Genomic DNA, 17,324 nt, shown 5'->3' with positions numbered 1-17,324 from the left:
TATATAAATATATATATATATATATATATATATATATATATATATATATAATATTATATAATATTATATAATATATATATATATATATATATATATATATATATATATATACAGTCCTCTCTCTCTATAACGATATGCAAGGGACCGGAAATTTTCATCGTTATAAGGAGAGATCGTTATACAGAGAGAGACAAAATTCGGTACTGTAATATTAATAATACTGTACTAAATAACCTATTTTTATTTAAAAAAATTATCAGAACGAATATAAGTGAATTAATATTGTATTCCACATAGATTTATTACCGAATAATATAAGCAATACAGTACAAAAAATGACTGTACAATTAAAACATGTGTACTGTACAATAAAAAAAATAATATGCTACTGTAAAATATATTTAGCCTACATTACCAAAAAAATCTGTCACCTTGGTCTGTCTTCTTTTCCCTTTCCACAGAACTGACCTGACCTTGTCCTGAAGACGCATCGAATCTTCCACAGCACTCATATCGTCTTCCTGGTGGATGAAGAATCGATGCAGTACTTTTGCCGCATCCAATGCCTGCTGAGGGGTCGGAGCTGGTTCTGGCTCTGCTTCCACTTCCGAGTCACTGTTTTCTTCTTCTTCTACACGAACTGCTTGCAGGATGTCCTCGTCAGAAAGTCCAGATGTTGTAGCTACATTTTCATCAAATTCTTCAAAATCTGTTAGCTCTTCCGGTCCGTAGGTGATAGTAAGTTCAAACTGTCTGGCCCAAACATCTAATGGCAGGTCATCTTCATCATCAGTCAATCTTTGATCTTCCAGCCATCCTGCGTGTTTGAAGGAATGTTTTATTGTATTGCTCGTCACCTCGTCCCAGGATTTACTAATCATTAGGATGGCGTCAAGAATGTTTAGTTTAAGATCTCCATTATTCTCAACCAATTCCATCAAAAGTCTTTTCCTGTAATGGCTTTTCAAACTCTTGATGACACTTTGGTCCATGGGCTAAAGGACACTCGTTGTGTTTGCTGGCAGAAAACAGAGTTCGATGTTTTGAAGGTCGCACAATACAGGATGAGCAGGACAATTGTCTACAAGCAAAAGAATTTTTTTCCCTTTAAGCTCGATATCCCACTTTCTTATCGCTGCTTCAAAAATTTCCGAGGTCATCCACGCACTTTTGTTTGCTTTATAGGTCACCGGTAGATTCTTTATGCTTTTAAAGCAACGCGGGTTTTTCGACTTCCATATCACTAACAATTTTTGCTTCACCGAACCTGTCATGTTAGCGGTCACTAAAACTGTAATGCGTTCCTTAGAGAGCTTTCCACCAACGCACTTTTCCAATTTAAATTTTAAAGTTCTATTTGGTGTCATTTTAAAAAACAATCCAGTCTCATCCGCATTGAAAATGTCATCTGACGCATATCGTGCCTTCAGTCCAGGCCACACGTTTTCTAGCCAATCATCCGTTACGTTTTTGTTAACATCGCGAGCCTCTCCGCTGATTTGCCCGTAGTTGATCTTGTGCCGCAGCTTCCACTTGCTCAGCCAACCCTCAGATGCCTTGAAATTCTCGATTCCAAGTTCAGTTGCAAAAAACTCAGCTTTTGTCCTGACCACAGGCCCAGAAAGTGGAATATGGTTCATACGCTGCTGCTGGAACCACTGAAGCATAGCGCGATCTAAATCTTCGTGCTGAGGTTTCCGCAACTTCTGCTACCGCCCTCCATCTCCGCTTTAGGCCACTTTTTTCTCCATATCGTAGCCACAGTTGACTGAGACAGCCCCGTCCAGCGAACGACATCCGATTGCTTTTCACCTTTCTCTATTGCTCGAGTTATCGATAACTTTTCCTCCACCGAGAGCACTTTACGCTTTTTCGAAAACATGTTGACTGTTGACACACTAAGACACAACTCAAACTGGAAATGAAAAGTCGTCAATAGATGACAACATCTGTGTGATAACAGTTAGGTACGCCGCCCGAACAATACACGTGAGTCACTTAATTCTCTGATAAGAAAGAGTAGAATGGGTGGCCGCAATCCTTAAGCGCAAAACAAAACAACCGCTGGACAATGACCTTGCCACTCGTGACTCAGATAGTCTGAACTTTAAACACAATAACACATTTGTCATCAACTATTGAACGCTAAAAAGTTATCGCTATAAAGAGAGAACGATATCGGTATAGAGAAAGAATTAATACATTGTTCTTATGACGAACCAACCAACGTTTACTATTTTCATCGTTATAGAGAGAGACTACTGTATATATATATATATATATATATATATATATATATATATATATATATATATATATATATATATATATATATATATATATATATATATATATATATATATATATATATATATATATATATATATATATATATATATATTTATCAATGGTATTCCAGGTTTGACTCCGTGTTAAATGTTGTTGGTTTTGATAAAAACCATTTTGACGACGTTTCGGCATATAATATATATATATATATATATATATATATATATATATATATATATATATATATATATATATATATATATATATATATATATATATATATATATATATATATATATATATATATATATATATATATATATATATATCAATGGTATTCCGGGTTTGACTCCGTGTTAAATGTTGTTGGTTTTGATAAAAACCATTTTGACGACGTTTCGGCAAGATCTCACTTGCCATTTTCAAGTCTCTTTGGATGGTCTGCTTCTTGTCGATGTTCGAGTGAAAGTGACGCTACGGGTGTTAGGCAGCTGGCTTTTGTAGTTACTGCGCGTTGTGCGCGCTCTTGTAATTGGTCCAGTGCGCAGGTCAGTGGGCGGGGTCTTGGTCGATTCCGTTCTTGCGTTATTCTTCGGGATAATTGGTTTCCATGTTTTTGGCAATCTTTGGGCATCGTGTCGAGAATTTAAATTATTTTCTTGTTTTTCTATTTCTATGGCTTCTCTGATAATTCGTTTTCTCTTGTTTTCGACATTCGCTAACATTACCGTATGGTTGAGGTCAATTTTGTGTCCTGTAGCTAAAGAATGCTGGGCTAGGGATGAAGTCGTTTCTTTTCGTTCGATGGCATTGCGATGTTCTTCTTGTCTTACTTGGATCCTTCTATTTGTCTGTCCAATATAGGCTCTATCGCATTCTCCACAGGGAATTTTGTATACTCCTTGGTTTTCTAGGGGAATCTTTGTCTTGGCAGATGGTAATATGTTTGCGATTTTTCTGTCGGTGTTGAAGACAGTCTCTATTTTGTGTTTTCTCAGGACCCTGCTTATCTTCTCTGTTGTGACTTTAATATACGGTAGAGTGGTTTTGGCAATCGGTTTTTCGTCTTCTTTTATTTCTTTTGTTGTTTTTTGTGGTCTTCGTGCCTTTTCGATTCTGTGTGTGGAAAAGCCGTTGTTTTTTAACGCTTTTGTAACTTTCTGCATTTCTTCTTTCTTGTGTTCTTCGTCTGTTAGTCGTTCAGATCTTATAGTCAGAGTTTTTATGACTGAATTCAATTGTGCAGGATGGTGGTGTGAATCTGCATGTAGGTATCTGTCAGTGTGAGTTGGTTTTCGATACACTGTATATCCAATGCTGCCGTTTTCTTTCTTTATTATTAAGACGTCTAGGAAAGGTAGTTGTTGATTACTTTCTAATTCCATCGTAAACTTGATCTTGGGATGGATACTGTTAATGTATTCTAGAAATGCAGTAAGTTTGTCTACTCCATGTGTCCATATGATGAAAGTGTCGTCCACATATCTAAGGCATAGTTTGGGTTTATATTCTGCTGTTCTTATTGCCCGTTCCTCTATGTCTTGCATAAAAAGATTTGCTATCACGGGAGATAGCGGTGAACCCATCGGTGCCCCTTCAACTTGTTTGTACCGTTGATCACCATACATAAAGTATGTGTTGTTTAAGCAGTGCCTCGTCAAATTTAGGGTGTCTTGCGGTACTGGGTATTTTCTGCTTATAATTTCCAAGGATTCATTGATGGGAACGTTGGTGAAAAGTGAAACAACATCGAAACTTACTAACAAGTGTCCCGGCCCAAGAGTAACATCTTTTATACGCTCGATGAAGTGGCCTGCGTTCTTAACGTAGGAATCAGCTTCTTCTGCGTAATATATATATATATATATATATATATATATATATATATATATATATATATATATATATATCATCATTTTGGCTTTACAACCCTGTGTGGGTCCTAGCCTCCCCAAGAATTTTTCTCCAGTCGTCCCTATCCATCGCCTTCCTCCGCCAAGCACGTATTTCCATATTTCTCATGTCTTCTTCGATGTTATCTAGGAACCTTGTTCTCGGTCTTCCTCTTCTTCTTTGACCAATAGGTCTATCAAGGAGCGTTTTTCTAGCTGGGTCGGTTTGCTCCATCCACATTACATGGCCTACCCACCTCAGACGTCCTATGTTTATGTGTTTATGTATATATATATATATATATATATATATATATATATATATATATATGTGTATATATATATATATATATATATATATATATATATATATATATATATATATATATTGTTACGAACATACTTTTGGCATGGCCCAGGTAACGGTTGCATTGCATCTCTAATACTCTTCGAAAACATTCGCGATGTATCGAGTGCGAGAGAGAATAGCCGGTCACGTAGGCGAATTAGAGGTGGGACAACGCCAGAATATTCTAGAACATAGTAACTTTGTTATATATATGTAACGTTTTTAGGAGTGAGTTAGTTGATAAGAGAGTACCGAACTGTAAAGTTATAAATAAATATATGTATATAAATTCGAACCGCTCGTTTTATTTAATCTCGCTACAGTTGGTGTTACGGTGTGAGTAAAAAAGAAATAAATTCAGCAGTGACTTTTGAAAAAGACTTTTGAACTTTTGAAAAGTATTGTTTGTCGGGAACATCCGCGTAGATCGGTAGTGATCTTTGTACGAAAGAACATTTAAAAAGTACGTGTGTGCCTGACCAAAGATGCTGCTAGTACAACTCTCAGTAAAACAGTTGCAAGAGCAACTAGAAGAACGCGATGAAGATTGCAGCGGGTCCAAGAAGATCCTCCAAGAACGACTGAAGAATGTTCTTAACAAGAATGGAGATGACCCAGAGACATTCCAGTTTCAGTCAGCAGAAGAAGCAGTTTTAATGAAGATAGAAGAAACTTCTAAAAAAATTGAAGAATCTTCTGGAAATAATGATGAAAGATTCAATGAAACGTCTCAAATGATAGAAGAATCTTCTAAAAAAAATGATGATAAATTCGAGACTGTTTCCAAAAGATTCGATGAAACGTCCCAAATGATTGAAGAATCTTCTCGAAAGAATGATGAAAGATTCAATGAAACGTCTCAAACTATTAAAGAAATAGCTAGACAAAACGACGATAAATTCGAAAATATGTCTAGAAGATTCGACGAAGTATGTAATCAAAACAATGACAAATTTGAAGAAGTCACAAGAACATTCGATAAAGTAGAAGAGAAGATCAAACAGTTAGAGGACATGATAACTAATACAAAAGTGCTACCACCAGTTAACACAATACCCGGTAATAGTGAGAAAATTTTGATGACCAGACCTGATGGTAACTGCCGAGAGGGAAGTTTAAGGATGGTCGAAGATGTGAATAATGCCGAGTTCCTAACGGCAAAAGCTTTGGTGAGAATTCGAGATGTCGTCCCTGTAAGAGTTATGAATTTAAAGGGAAATGCTATTAAGTTAAGTAAAAGAACTTTGATCGGACAGTGTGTTCCCGTGGCTTCGATTTTTTCCATGAATACTAATGAGAAACCGTCGAAATATAAGTATCCAAAGGAGCTTGTTGAGACGATGATTAAAACGTGCCAAGATCTTGATGATGAACGAACAAAAAAAGTGAAGTCTATGCTGATAGAATTTCAAGATGTTTTTGCCATGGATAAGAAGGATAATGGCAAAACAAGCATAGTAAAGCATAAAATTAATACCGGAGACGCTCAGCCAATCAGACAACAACCTAGACGACTTCCATTTGCGAAAAGAGATGAAGCCGAAGACATCATCAAAGATATGAACAAACAAGGGGTAATTGAACCATCAAATAGTCCATGGACATCACCAGTAGTGCTAGTAAAGAAGAAAGATGGTTCAACACGTTTTTGTATTGACTACCGACAGCTCAATGCAGTAACTAAAAAAGATAGTTATCCTTTGCCCAGAATAGACGATACTTTGGATACACTTTCTGGTTCTCGTTGGTTCTCCACACTCGATCTGAAAAGTGGATATTGGCAAGTAGACATGGAGCCAGCTGATCGTGAAAAAACCGCATTCTCGATAGGATCAGGGCTTTGGCAGTTCACAGTTATGCCCTTTGGTTTATGTAATGCCCCGGCCACATTTGAAAGATTAATGGAGGCAGTTTTAAGAGGTCTAACATGGAAAACATGCCTGGTTGATTTGGATGATGTAATTGTAGTTGGAAGATCCTTCGATGAACATGCCAATAATCTGACAGAAGTCTTTCAACGATTTCGGGCAGCGAATTTTAAGTTAAGTCCAAAGAAATGTCACTTGTTTCGACGAGCAGTGAAGTACTTGGGACATATTGTAGCAAGTAATGGTGTAACAGCTGAACCTGAAAAACTTTCAGCAATTAAGGATTGGCCTGTACCAAGAGATAAACACGAAATTAGAAGTTTTCTTGGCCTATGTACATATTACCGACGTTTTGTCAAAGGATTTGCCAACATCTCCAAGCCATTAACAAAGTTGACAGAAGAAGGCAAAGAATATACATGGAGCGAAGAGTGTCAAAGAGCTTTCGAAAACTTACAAATGGCTCTGACCAGCGCACCGATTTTAAGCTACCCTAGACAGGCAGGAAAATTTGTGTTGGACACCGATGCAAGCAACAGTGCAATAGGAGCTGTTCTCTCACAAATCCAAGATGGACAGGAGAAAGTCATCACTTACTTTAGCAAAGTCTTGTCGAAACCAGGAAGAAACTATTGCGTTACTAGGAGAGAATTGCTAGGCGTAGTAAAGGCTTGCGAGCATTTCCATAAATACTTGTATGGCAGAAAGTTTCTTCTTCGCACGGATCACGCTGCTCTAAAATGGCTTCTACAATTCCGTAATCCAGAGGGTCAGATGGCAAGATGGTTAGAACGATTGCAAGAATATGATTACGAAATCGAACACAGGGCTGGCAGAGTTCATTCAAATGCTGATGCCCTTTCGAGACGGCCGTGCAGTGCAAATTGTAATCACTGTCTTAAATTAGAAGAACGACTTTGGCCCGTGAGACGAACCACCGTCATTAATGATCAATGGCAGCCTCAACAGCTACAAGACGCTCAAGCAGATGATCCATGTATAAAAAGAGTATTGGATTAGATGCGTCGAAGTGAAAGACCTTCTTGGCAAGACATTAGTGCATGTAGTCCAGAAGTCAAGTGTTACTGGAGCCAATGGAATTGTCTAGTGCTGAAAGATGATCTTCTGTATAGAACCTTTGAAAACGATGATGGTACAGAAACTAAGCTTCAGTTGATTGTACCTAAAAGTAAAGTGTCAGAAGTATTGCGTCAGTTGCATGACGGTGCATCAGGTGGACACTTTGGTATTACGAAGACTCTGCAAAAGGTTCGAGAACGGTTCTATTGGGTGAACTGTAAAGATGATGTAAGAAGATGGTGCCGGAAATGTGAACTGTGTGCAACCAGTAATGGTCCAGCTGGTAAAAAGAGGGCATCCATGAAACACTACAATGTTGGTAGTCCTATGGAAAGAGTAGCAATCGACATTGCAGGTCCACTTCCAGAGACAAATGATGGAAATAAATATATCCTGGTAGCCGTGGATTATTTTACGAAATGGACTGAGGCCTATGCGATACCAAATCAAGAAGCTGCTACCGTTGCAGAGGTACTTGTTAAAGAATTCTTTAGCCGATTTGATGTTCCTTTGGAGATCCACTCCGACCAAGGGCGAAACTTCGAGTCAACCCTTTTCCAAAACGTTTGTAAATTGATTGGTGTCAATAAGACCAGAACGACACCCCTGCATCCTCAATCAGATGGAATGGTCGAGAGAATGAACCGAACAATGGGTAAACACCTGTCCAAAGTTGTATCAGAACATCAAAGAGATTGGGACCAGCACATTCATTTATTCCTCTTGGCCTACCGCTCGGCCGTGAATGAAACTACAGGCCAGACTCCAACCTGCCTGATGTTAGGGCGTGAAGTTCGTTTACCCTGCGACCTAGTGTTTGGCTGCAGACCTTCCGAAGAACATGTTGCAAGCGAAGATTATGTCGACCGCCTGAAGTTAAGAATGAACAACATTCATGAACTTGCCCGACAACACATCCAGATAGCCAGTGACAGAATGAAAGATCAATATGATTCTCGATGCAAGAGTGAAAGCTATGAAGTAGGTGATCTTGTTTGGCTTTATAATCCACAACGTCGTCGAGGCTTGTCTCCCAAACTGCAAAGACAATGGGAAGGTCCATATGAAATTAAAAAGAAAATAAATGACGTAATATACCGAATTAAGAAGTTGCCGAAAGGTAAACCAAAAGTAGTTCACATAAATCGTCTTGCACCATATGCTGGCTCAAATGAAACAGAAGAAGCACGAACCCTTCAACATGAGATCAAATATGACCGGCGACCAAGCTTTAATGAATTTATGTCAAATTACGCAGAGAGAAAGAGTGCTAGATTCGGCGTGACCACAGAAGTTCAGCAAGATCTTTTTAATGTTCCGCATAACGTCTCTCTAGCCCACTGTGTTACCCAAGATCTTGAGATGACTAAAAGAATTTCATCCGTATTTTATAAGAAATTCGGTCGTTTGGACGAGTTAAAAAACCAGCAGCCTAAAGTTGGAAGAGTACTGAGATTAGAAGATGGTTCTCGATCTTTGCTGTATATGGTGACCAGGAAGTCGTATACAGACAGGGCAAGCTACGAGGATATATGGCGTGCTATAACTAATTTGAAGAAAATTGTGTGCAATTACGACATCAAGAATTTGGCCTTACCCAAGATAGGCCATGCACTAGATAATCTGGACTGGAAGATTGTCAGAAGCATGCTTGAAGTGATCTTCCGAGACACCGGCGTACGAATTACTGTGTGTTGCATTAACCCGATGAGATCGTATCCTTCAAAGTCAGTAGACTGTTATTTCTTTCTAAAGGGTTCATGCAGAGCTGGAGAGTCCTGTAGATTCCGCCATCCTGTGCCTACCTATAGAGTTGCTGATCGGGACGATCAGATTTAAGAGGGGAGCAGTGTTACGAGCATACTTTTGGCATGGCCCAGGTAACGGTTGCATTGCATCTCTAATACTCTTCGAAAACATTCGCGATGTATCGAGTGCGAGAGAGAATAGCCGGTCACGTAGGCGAATTAGAGGTGGGACAACGCCAGAATATTCTAGAACATAGTAACTTTGTTATATATATGTAACGTTTTTAGGAGTGAGTTAGTTGATAAGAGAGTACCGAACTGTAAAGTTATAAATAAATATATGTATATAAATTCAAACCGCTCGTTTTATTTAATCTCGCTACAATATATATATATATATATATATATATATATATATATATATATATATATATATATATATATATATATATATATATACAACGCAAAAGTCTAGGGATATTTTTATAAATAGACGTATTTTGTTTATCTGTAATCAACTTAAAAAAAGTAATATAAAATTTGTAGTTTAAATTGTTGTTTAATATGTCAAAAACCATAAATTGCAAAAAAAAACAGAAAATTGGAGCAAAAAAAATAAATTGCAAATCACCCATGTTTCACATACCACCATAAAATGACAAAAATACGAAATATAAACTTAATATAAAGTATGGCCACCACGTTGGTTTATCACAGCTCTACATCTATCGTTCATGCTCCGAATCACATTGTTAATGTCTGCTTGAGGTAGTTGTGTCCATTGTTCTCTCAGAAGCTCTTTTAATTGAAACTCATTATAGATATTGCCCATATGTGGAGTAATTCTTCGTTGGAGCATGTCCCATACATGCTCAATGGGATTCAAGTCCGGTGATTGTGCTGTCCACGGCAATACATCAATACCCTCGTTATCCAACCAGTTTGTTACAATATGCGCAACATGTGGTCGAGTGTTATCATGCATAAAGTAAAAATTTTCTCCAACAGCAGCAGCAAACGGACGCACAACAGGTTCAAGAATAGTGTCCAAATATTGCTGACTTGTGAGAAAGCCACGTGGGAAAATGAGGTAAGTTCTTTCATCAATCATGATTCCGTACCATACCATTAATGTACCACCTCTGTATGCATACACTTCTTGAAGATGTCGTAATCGTTCTCCATATCCGGGTCGTCTCCAAACTCTTGTTCGAGAAGAATCTGGATGAAATCAATATCTAGACTCGTCACTAAACAAAACTGTGGTCCAGTCATTGTCAGTCCAATTCTGAAACTCTTGACACCAGGTTAATCTTGCAGCGCGATTGCCTCTAGATAGAGGTGGACATCTCAGTGGTTGCCGACTACGAAAATTGGCTTCATGGAGACGATTCCTCACAGTACTGCTACTTATTGTTACATTATGTGCAAGCTATAATTCATTAACCAGCTCAGGTGCTGTGATTGTGGGCTGCCTTCTGGCATTTAAAATTAAATATCGGTTTTGAGCGACGGTTGTAGAGCGACCACGTCCTGGATGTTGCTCGGCTGGACTCCCAGTGTCTCTAAACCGACGCCACAAACGACTTATGACGCTTTGGGAGACACCCAGCTGGTCAGCAACTTGAGTTTGTCGCATACCATCTTGAAAGAGGCCCACGGCTCTATTCATCTCTTCCAATGTTAAATGTTGTCGTTTCATGGTAAAAAGACAATATCTTTAACTCATCTATTAAGCAAGAATGGTATTAAGTAACTAAAGTTAAAAATAAACAAAACTTAAAATTGTCGATGTTTTTGTCCCTTATAAAAAACATTCTAAAACACGTATTGCTATCAGTTTTACAATTTTTTTTTTTGATAAGAAGTGAGTATCTGTATCAACAATTATAGTACAAGCAAATTTATATGGTCATGAAATTTCTGTCATTGGTATTGTCAAATTATTAAAATATCCTTAGACTTTTGCGTTGTATATATATATATATATATATATATATATATATATATATATATATATGTGTGTGTATGTATGTGTACGGCTCAGTAAATGTGCTAATGAATAATACTAACTTCATTTTTGTTTCTTACTAATACAACTATATCATCTACATAATCCTAACATCAGTGATTTAAATGTTACGACGTTCAAATGCTTTTTTTATTTTAAAAGTAAATCGTTAACTTTAATTTAAATATATTTATTCTTATATATTAATTATAATTACTATTTAGTGTCCAATGGTCCTAAGGAACAGTTAGGTGTGGGAGAAGGAGCAGTAGGGTCTGAGGAATTTGAACCATGGAGGAATCAGCAACAAAATACCACAGCTCACACTGCTTATGGTGCATCCGTTCCAATCTCAAGTGCAACAGATATTTACAATATGAGTACAGCAGGTATAAATATACGTATTAAATTAATAGTCAGAAATAAATTGCAAATATAGGTTATGATATTTTATAACAAAAATCACAATATAGACGCATACACACGCATCACACACAAAAATTTACACTGGTCAATTGCAAATCAGGGAATCTGAGTTATTATATTAAAAATCATATGTTACGTAAAAAAAATTCCAAATTATATATAGATATATATATATATATATATATATATATATATATATATATATATATATATATATATATATATATATATATATATAGAATGGAAAAGGATAATGCGAGTGAATAATAAAAGTAAAAAGTAATGGCATGTCTCGCAAAACAGAAAACCAAAAATGGTATATCGATGGAAGGCAACCGTATATACGTATTTCTGACTATTGGTCGTCTTCAGTACGGTGCAGCCAAGTTAGAAAAGGAGCATATTAACTTGGGAAAGGATCACTACAGGAGCAATGCAACCAATTTGTGGCATTAGAGTTAGAAGACCCTGATGGTTTCCAGGGCAACAACTAACACCAACCACGGAGGAAGCTACAGAAGCTAAGTTAGGTCTTCTAACTCTAATGCCACAAATTGGTTGCATTGCTCCTGTAGTGATCCTTTCCCAAGTTAATATGCTCCTTTTCTAACTTGGCTGCACCGTACTGAAGACGACCAATAGTCAGAAATACGTATATACGGTTGCCTTCCATCGATATACCATTTTTGGTTTTCTGTTTTGCGAGACCTGCCATTACTTTTTACTACTTATATATATATATATATATATATATATATATATATATATATATATATATATATATATATATATATATATATATATATATATATATATAATATAATATATATAATATAATATATATATAATATATTTATATATATTATATAATATATTTATATATATATATATATATATATATATATATATATATATATATATATAATATATATATATATATATATATATATATATATATAATACATTTATATATATAAGAAATACTAGATATTATTGACTGTCGATATAAACAAACAACACAGTTTATTAGGGCTGCAGTCAGTAGGTTTGGCCGAGATGTTATAGAAACACTCTTATGACTTTTGGTCGAGCTTTCGGAATTCTTTTATTCCTTCTTCAAGACACTGTAATTAGAAGAAAGTGTAAATATTTACAACATATCTCAAATTGTCATTACAACTTACTAGTCGTTGAGATTATTTGTGTAAAGCTACGACACTCAACATTAAAAGCACACATATAAAATATAACGTTTAAAATAATGGACAATATACATTTTAAAATTTAGTTGGAAAGTTAAAATTTTGTTAGTAACACCTTTTCATGGTGTGTTTGACTAATCCATAGAGAACAGAAAAAAAAAACAAAAATAGTGTGATTAAAAAGTAATTAGAAGTTCTTGCTATTATATTAATTATATTAATTAATAAAAAAAGTTGAGATTTATACTACAAGAGAACTTCTATCCTACAGGGCTTTTGAATAAACTCATTTTTGGTTCTCCTTTTCCTTTGCAATTTTCTGACAACCAAAATTTTCATAATAATGAGGTGAATGAAGTCCGACAACTGACACAGACATTGACACAGAACACATCAGAGCTACCACAATCTAAAATAACGTATGGTTGCCTACCCTATATTCCAGTTCTCACACCTAAGCTATTGAACATTTTCAAAAATGTTAGTGGCTTAAAAATTGCAACTAAGAATGTGAAAACGGTATCGAAGTTGTACACAAAGACAAAGAATCCTTTCACAATACAGGAGTCATCGAATGTTGTTTATTCTATACCGTGTTCCAATTGTAAAAACGTGTATATCGGAGAATCATCTCGTAATTTTCACAATAGAGTAATATCACATCGCAGCGACATAAAAACCAAAAAGATAAACGCATGTGCGCTCACAGAACATGCATTAACTTTAAAGCATGAATTTAATTTCGAAGATTCCTGTATTCTGACTAAGGAAAAAAACCATTCAAAACGTGTTTTCTTGGAAATGTGTTTCATAAAATCTAATACGTCTTGTATAAATAAAAAGTCAGACATAGATAAATTGAGCAACATTTATTCTTACTTACTGACAAAACATCAAAAATAAAATAAAGATTTACTTTTACATATACACACCGTAATACACCTGCATACAAAACATGTTGCATACTATCAAGACAGGTTTAATATACTACTTCCATTAATATAATAGCAAGAACTCCTAATTACTTTTTAATCACACTATTTTTGTTTTTTTTTTCTGTTCTCTATGGATTAGTCAAACACACCATGAAAAGATGTTACTAACAAAATTTTAACTTTCCAACTAAATTTTAAAATGTATATTGTCCATTATTTTAAATGTTATATTTTATATGTGTGTTTTTAATGTTGAGTGTCGTAGCTTTGCAAAAATAATCTCAACGACTAGTAAGTTGTAATGACAATTTGAGATATGTTGTAAATATTTACACTTTCTTCTAATTACAGTGTCTTGGAGAAGGAATAAAAGAATTCCGAAAGCTCGACCAAAAGTCAAAAGAGTGTTTCTATAACATCCCGGCCAAACCTACTGACGGCAGCCCTAATAAACTGTTGTTGTTTGTTTTTGTTTGTTTATATCGACAGTCAATAATATCCAGTATTTCTTGTATATATATATATATATATATATTTATATATATATATATATATATATATATATATATATATATATACACATACAGTATAGGTAAAAGTTTATGGTCGGTATGGACCTTACGTGAGGTGGAGAGAGAAACACCTGTTTAAAAAGAGAGAGGTATATTAGCTACACCCTTTATATCGCCGAAAATGCATGAGTGGAAATAATAAAAAAGGGGAAGTTCAACGTTGCCAAACTTATTGGTTTTATTTCACCTGTTGTCTTTTTAGCGTTTGAACAATGTTTTAAGATAATCAAAATCAAATTTGGGCGAAATGGATTTAAGTGGCAGCTTACTGTTTTTTACTGGGAATATGCCACAATTTTACTTTACAATAAGTGTAATATAACATTTTGATTCCACTTCGCAAATTGTTTTATATAAATAAAATTTATTATTGTTTCGTATTTTAAGTACGATTTCCGAATTAAAAATCTAAAGATCAAAATAAGCTTATTATGACGCCACAATAAAAAACCTTGATACAAAATTATTTGACAACGTCTCGTCTCGCGTCGTCAAAGCACCGAATCAAAGTAGGGACAGTGGTAACGAGTGGAGGTGGGTCGTTGACGTTTTTATCGTTAACGCAACTGAACCGATTTTCGTAAACAAGTAACTAAGATTGTTTAACAGTAGTTTCATATAAGAGACAACCTACATAAACAAACATAATGGCTATTATCGTTTATGTGTATATTTACTGAAGTAAAATACTTACATTTACATTACACGTTATTATTAAATCACGAATCGTCTAAATTGACTTTTAGGAAAATAAATTTTTCTACTTTACTTCTTGTTAACCGTATTCTTCTTTTATTTAAAATTAAACCAGATTTTGAACATGTGTTCACATTTACAATATTTTATTTTTATTATTTACAATATAGTGGTTAAGTTAGGATATACATGGCGATGGTTTTTCTACCATTGTAATGGATTCTCGATACAGGTGTACGTTTAGATGAGTCATGTCCAATTAATTGATCAAAAATACACCATGGACTTAAGTCATCTTTATCGGTTTCTTTTTCTTGTACTGGTTGATTTTCAATGGTACAATCTTCTTGTTCTTTCATTATAGAAGTAACCAGCTTCTTAACTCTTTCTTTTGTTTTTTTTTAGCTTCATTTTTATCAGAAAATCACTGCACTTTAAATCGTGAATCCATAAATGTACATAATGACAATGTGCCACTCTGTTCTATCCCTGTAAATCTTTTTGCTAAACCCGATATTATTAATTGTACTACGTCGGATACTATTGATGTAAGGTTACCGTTTTCTAAAATTGTATTGCAAGATTCTTGCAGGCAGTGTACCATAACAATCACTGAACTACCCTTCAAGTATTTTTGGCCACTTATCGTACTTGTTATTTCTTTAAAAGGCCGTAAAATTTGGGAAAGTTGAGAACAAATAATCCAGTGTTCATTATTTAGATTTGGTCTAAGTCTAAGTCTGTATTAACTAATACCAATGTGGAACGGATTGTACACGACAGCATTTAAGTGCGTCCTCCACCAATAAATTTAAACAATTTAAATGTTTTCATTCCAAAACATCTTTAATAGCTTTGACCATATTTGAGGCATTATCAGTTACTGCAAAATTTACTTTTCGTTTTAGACCCCACTGATTAATAATTTCACTAATTTCAAAAGCGATGTTTTCTGAATTATGGTTTCCAGAAAAATGGCAACAGCCTAATAAAACCGTTTTAAATTTTAAATTTTCGGTTAAATAATGTCCTGTTAATGCGATGTACTCAGTTACTCCAGATGTCCAGAGGTCAGTAGTAATACAGATATTTTCTACTTCTTTAACAACTTGCGATCTAATAATTTGCTTAGATATAACATTCCTGAAGTAATGAATCTGACAAAGTTTTTTTTGTTGGCGGTTTATATCTAGGAATCCACCCTGCAAACTTTTTAAAAGCTCGTGCTTCAACTATGGAAAACGGATGAAACGAGGTTTTGCATAGGTTTAGTAAATCCATATCTATTTGTTTCTTTTGTTCTAAACTAATATTTTTATTAATGGAAGTATCCATCACCTTTTGACCCTTGGGTGGCGGTGGCAATATGTCAGTACTTGTAGTAGAAGTAGTCGAAACGGACAGAAATGCGTCAGAAGTTTCAATCATTGCAATATTCAGAAGTTGGACCATAAAAGCTGCATCTTTTACAAATGTGCATTTTTTGAAGACTAAATTATTATTCTTATACTAGGTCAATAATTTTGACTAAGAAAAAGAATTCTTAATTGAATTAATTACTATTTAAATGGGAATAAGCCACAATTAAAGGTTAAATACGTTTATTGACGTTTCAATTTCCACTTCGGAAATCGTTCTCAAAATACAAACATTAGTAAATTAAACAAATTTTGTTTTTTGTTGTTTAATTTGTTTAATTTACTAATGTTTGTATTTTGAGAACGATTTCCGAAGTGGAAATTGAAACGTCAATAAACGTATTTAACCTTTAATTGTGGCTTATTCCCATTTAAATAGTAATTAATTTAAAATGCCACAAGAAAATAGCTTCAGAACAATATCTTAATTGAATATTTACAATAAATAAATCCTTTGACGAACTATCAATAAAGATTTGAAATCGAAAATCGAAACTCATTAATTAATCAGAATACGTATTTATTTTATTTTCAACGTCAACCGATAGCCCGACTGTCCACTGTCCCGAAAGAGTCGCATGTTATTTTTAGTTTTGTAGTAGTCTCTCAGATCAACTAATCGTCCTCGTCGACGTAAAGTGTTCGTTGCTTCTCTGTTTACGTCTACACAAGACGTAGTTTTTTTTAATCAACCATCAACTAGTTGGCTTACCAGTGAGAAATCGTAGATTCGTAAACACAAATAATGATTTAAAATGCAGGGATTTTCTAATAAAAATGAAGGTAAAAAAACAAAAGAAAGAGTTAAGAAGCTGGTTACTTCTATAAAAAAAGAAAA

The 17,324-nt window shown here is 34.8% G+C and overlaps 1 protein-coding gene across 5 annotated transcripts in view; it reads left to right on the top strand.

Moving 5' to 3' along the window:
• Positions 1–17,324, top strand: part of Ythdf (YTH domain-containing family protein) — a 687,327-nt gene that overhangs the window by 131,412 nt on the left and 538,591 nt on the right. For 3 of the 5 annotated variants that reach the window (XM_072545102.1, XM_072545086.1, XM_072545094.1), the window contains exon 3: positions 11,462–11,626. The exons of the other annotated variants lie outside the window; for them this stretch is intronic. In XM_072545102.1, coding sequence (XP_072401203.1) covers positions 11,462–11,626 — 165 coding nt within the window. The remainder of the gene's footprint in view (positions 1–11,461; positions 11,627–17,324) is intronic. 5 annotated transcript variants of the gene reach the window in all.

This window comes from Diabrotica undecimpunctata, chromosome 1 (assembly GCF_040954645.1).
Source record: "Diabrotica undecimpunctata isolate CICGRU chromosome 1, icDiaUnde3, whole genome shotgun sequence".
Classification (NCBI taxonomy): Eukaryota; Metazoa; Arthropoda; class Insecta; order Coleoptera; family Chrysomelidae; genus Diabrotica; species Diabrotica undecimpunctata.
The sequence above is the reverse complement of the archived record's forward strand: the minus strand, read 5'-3'. Positions and strand labels throughout refer to the sequence as shown.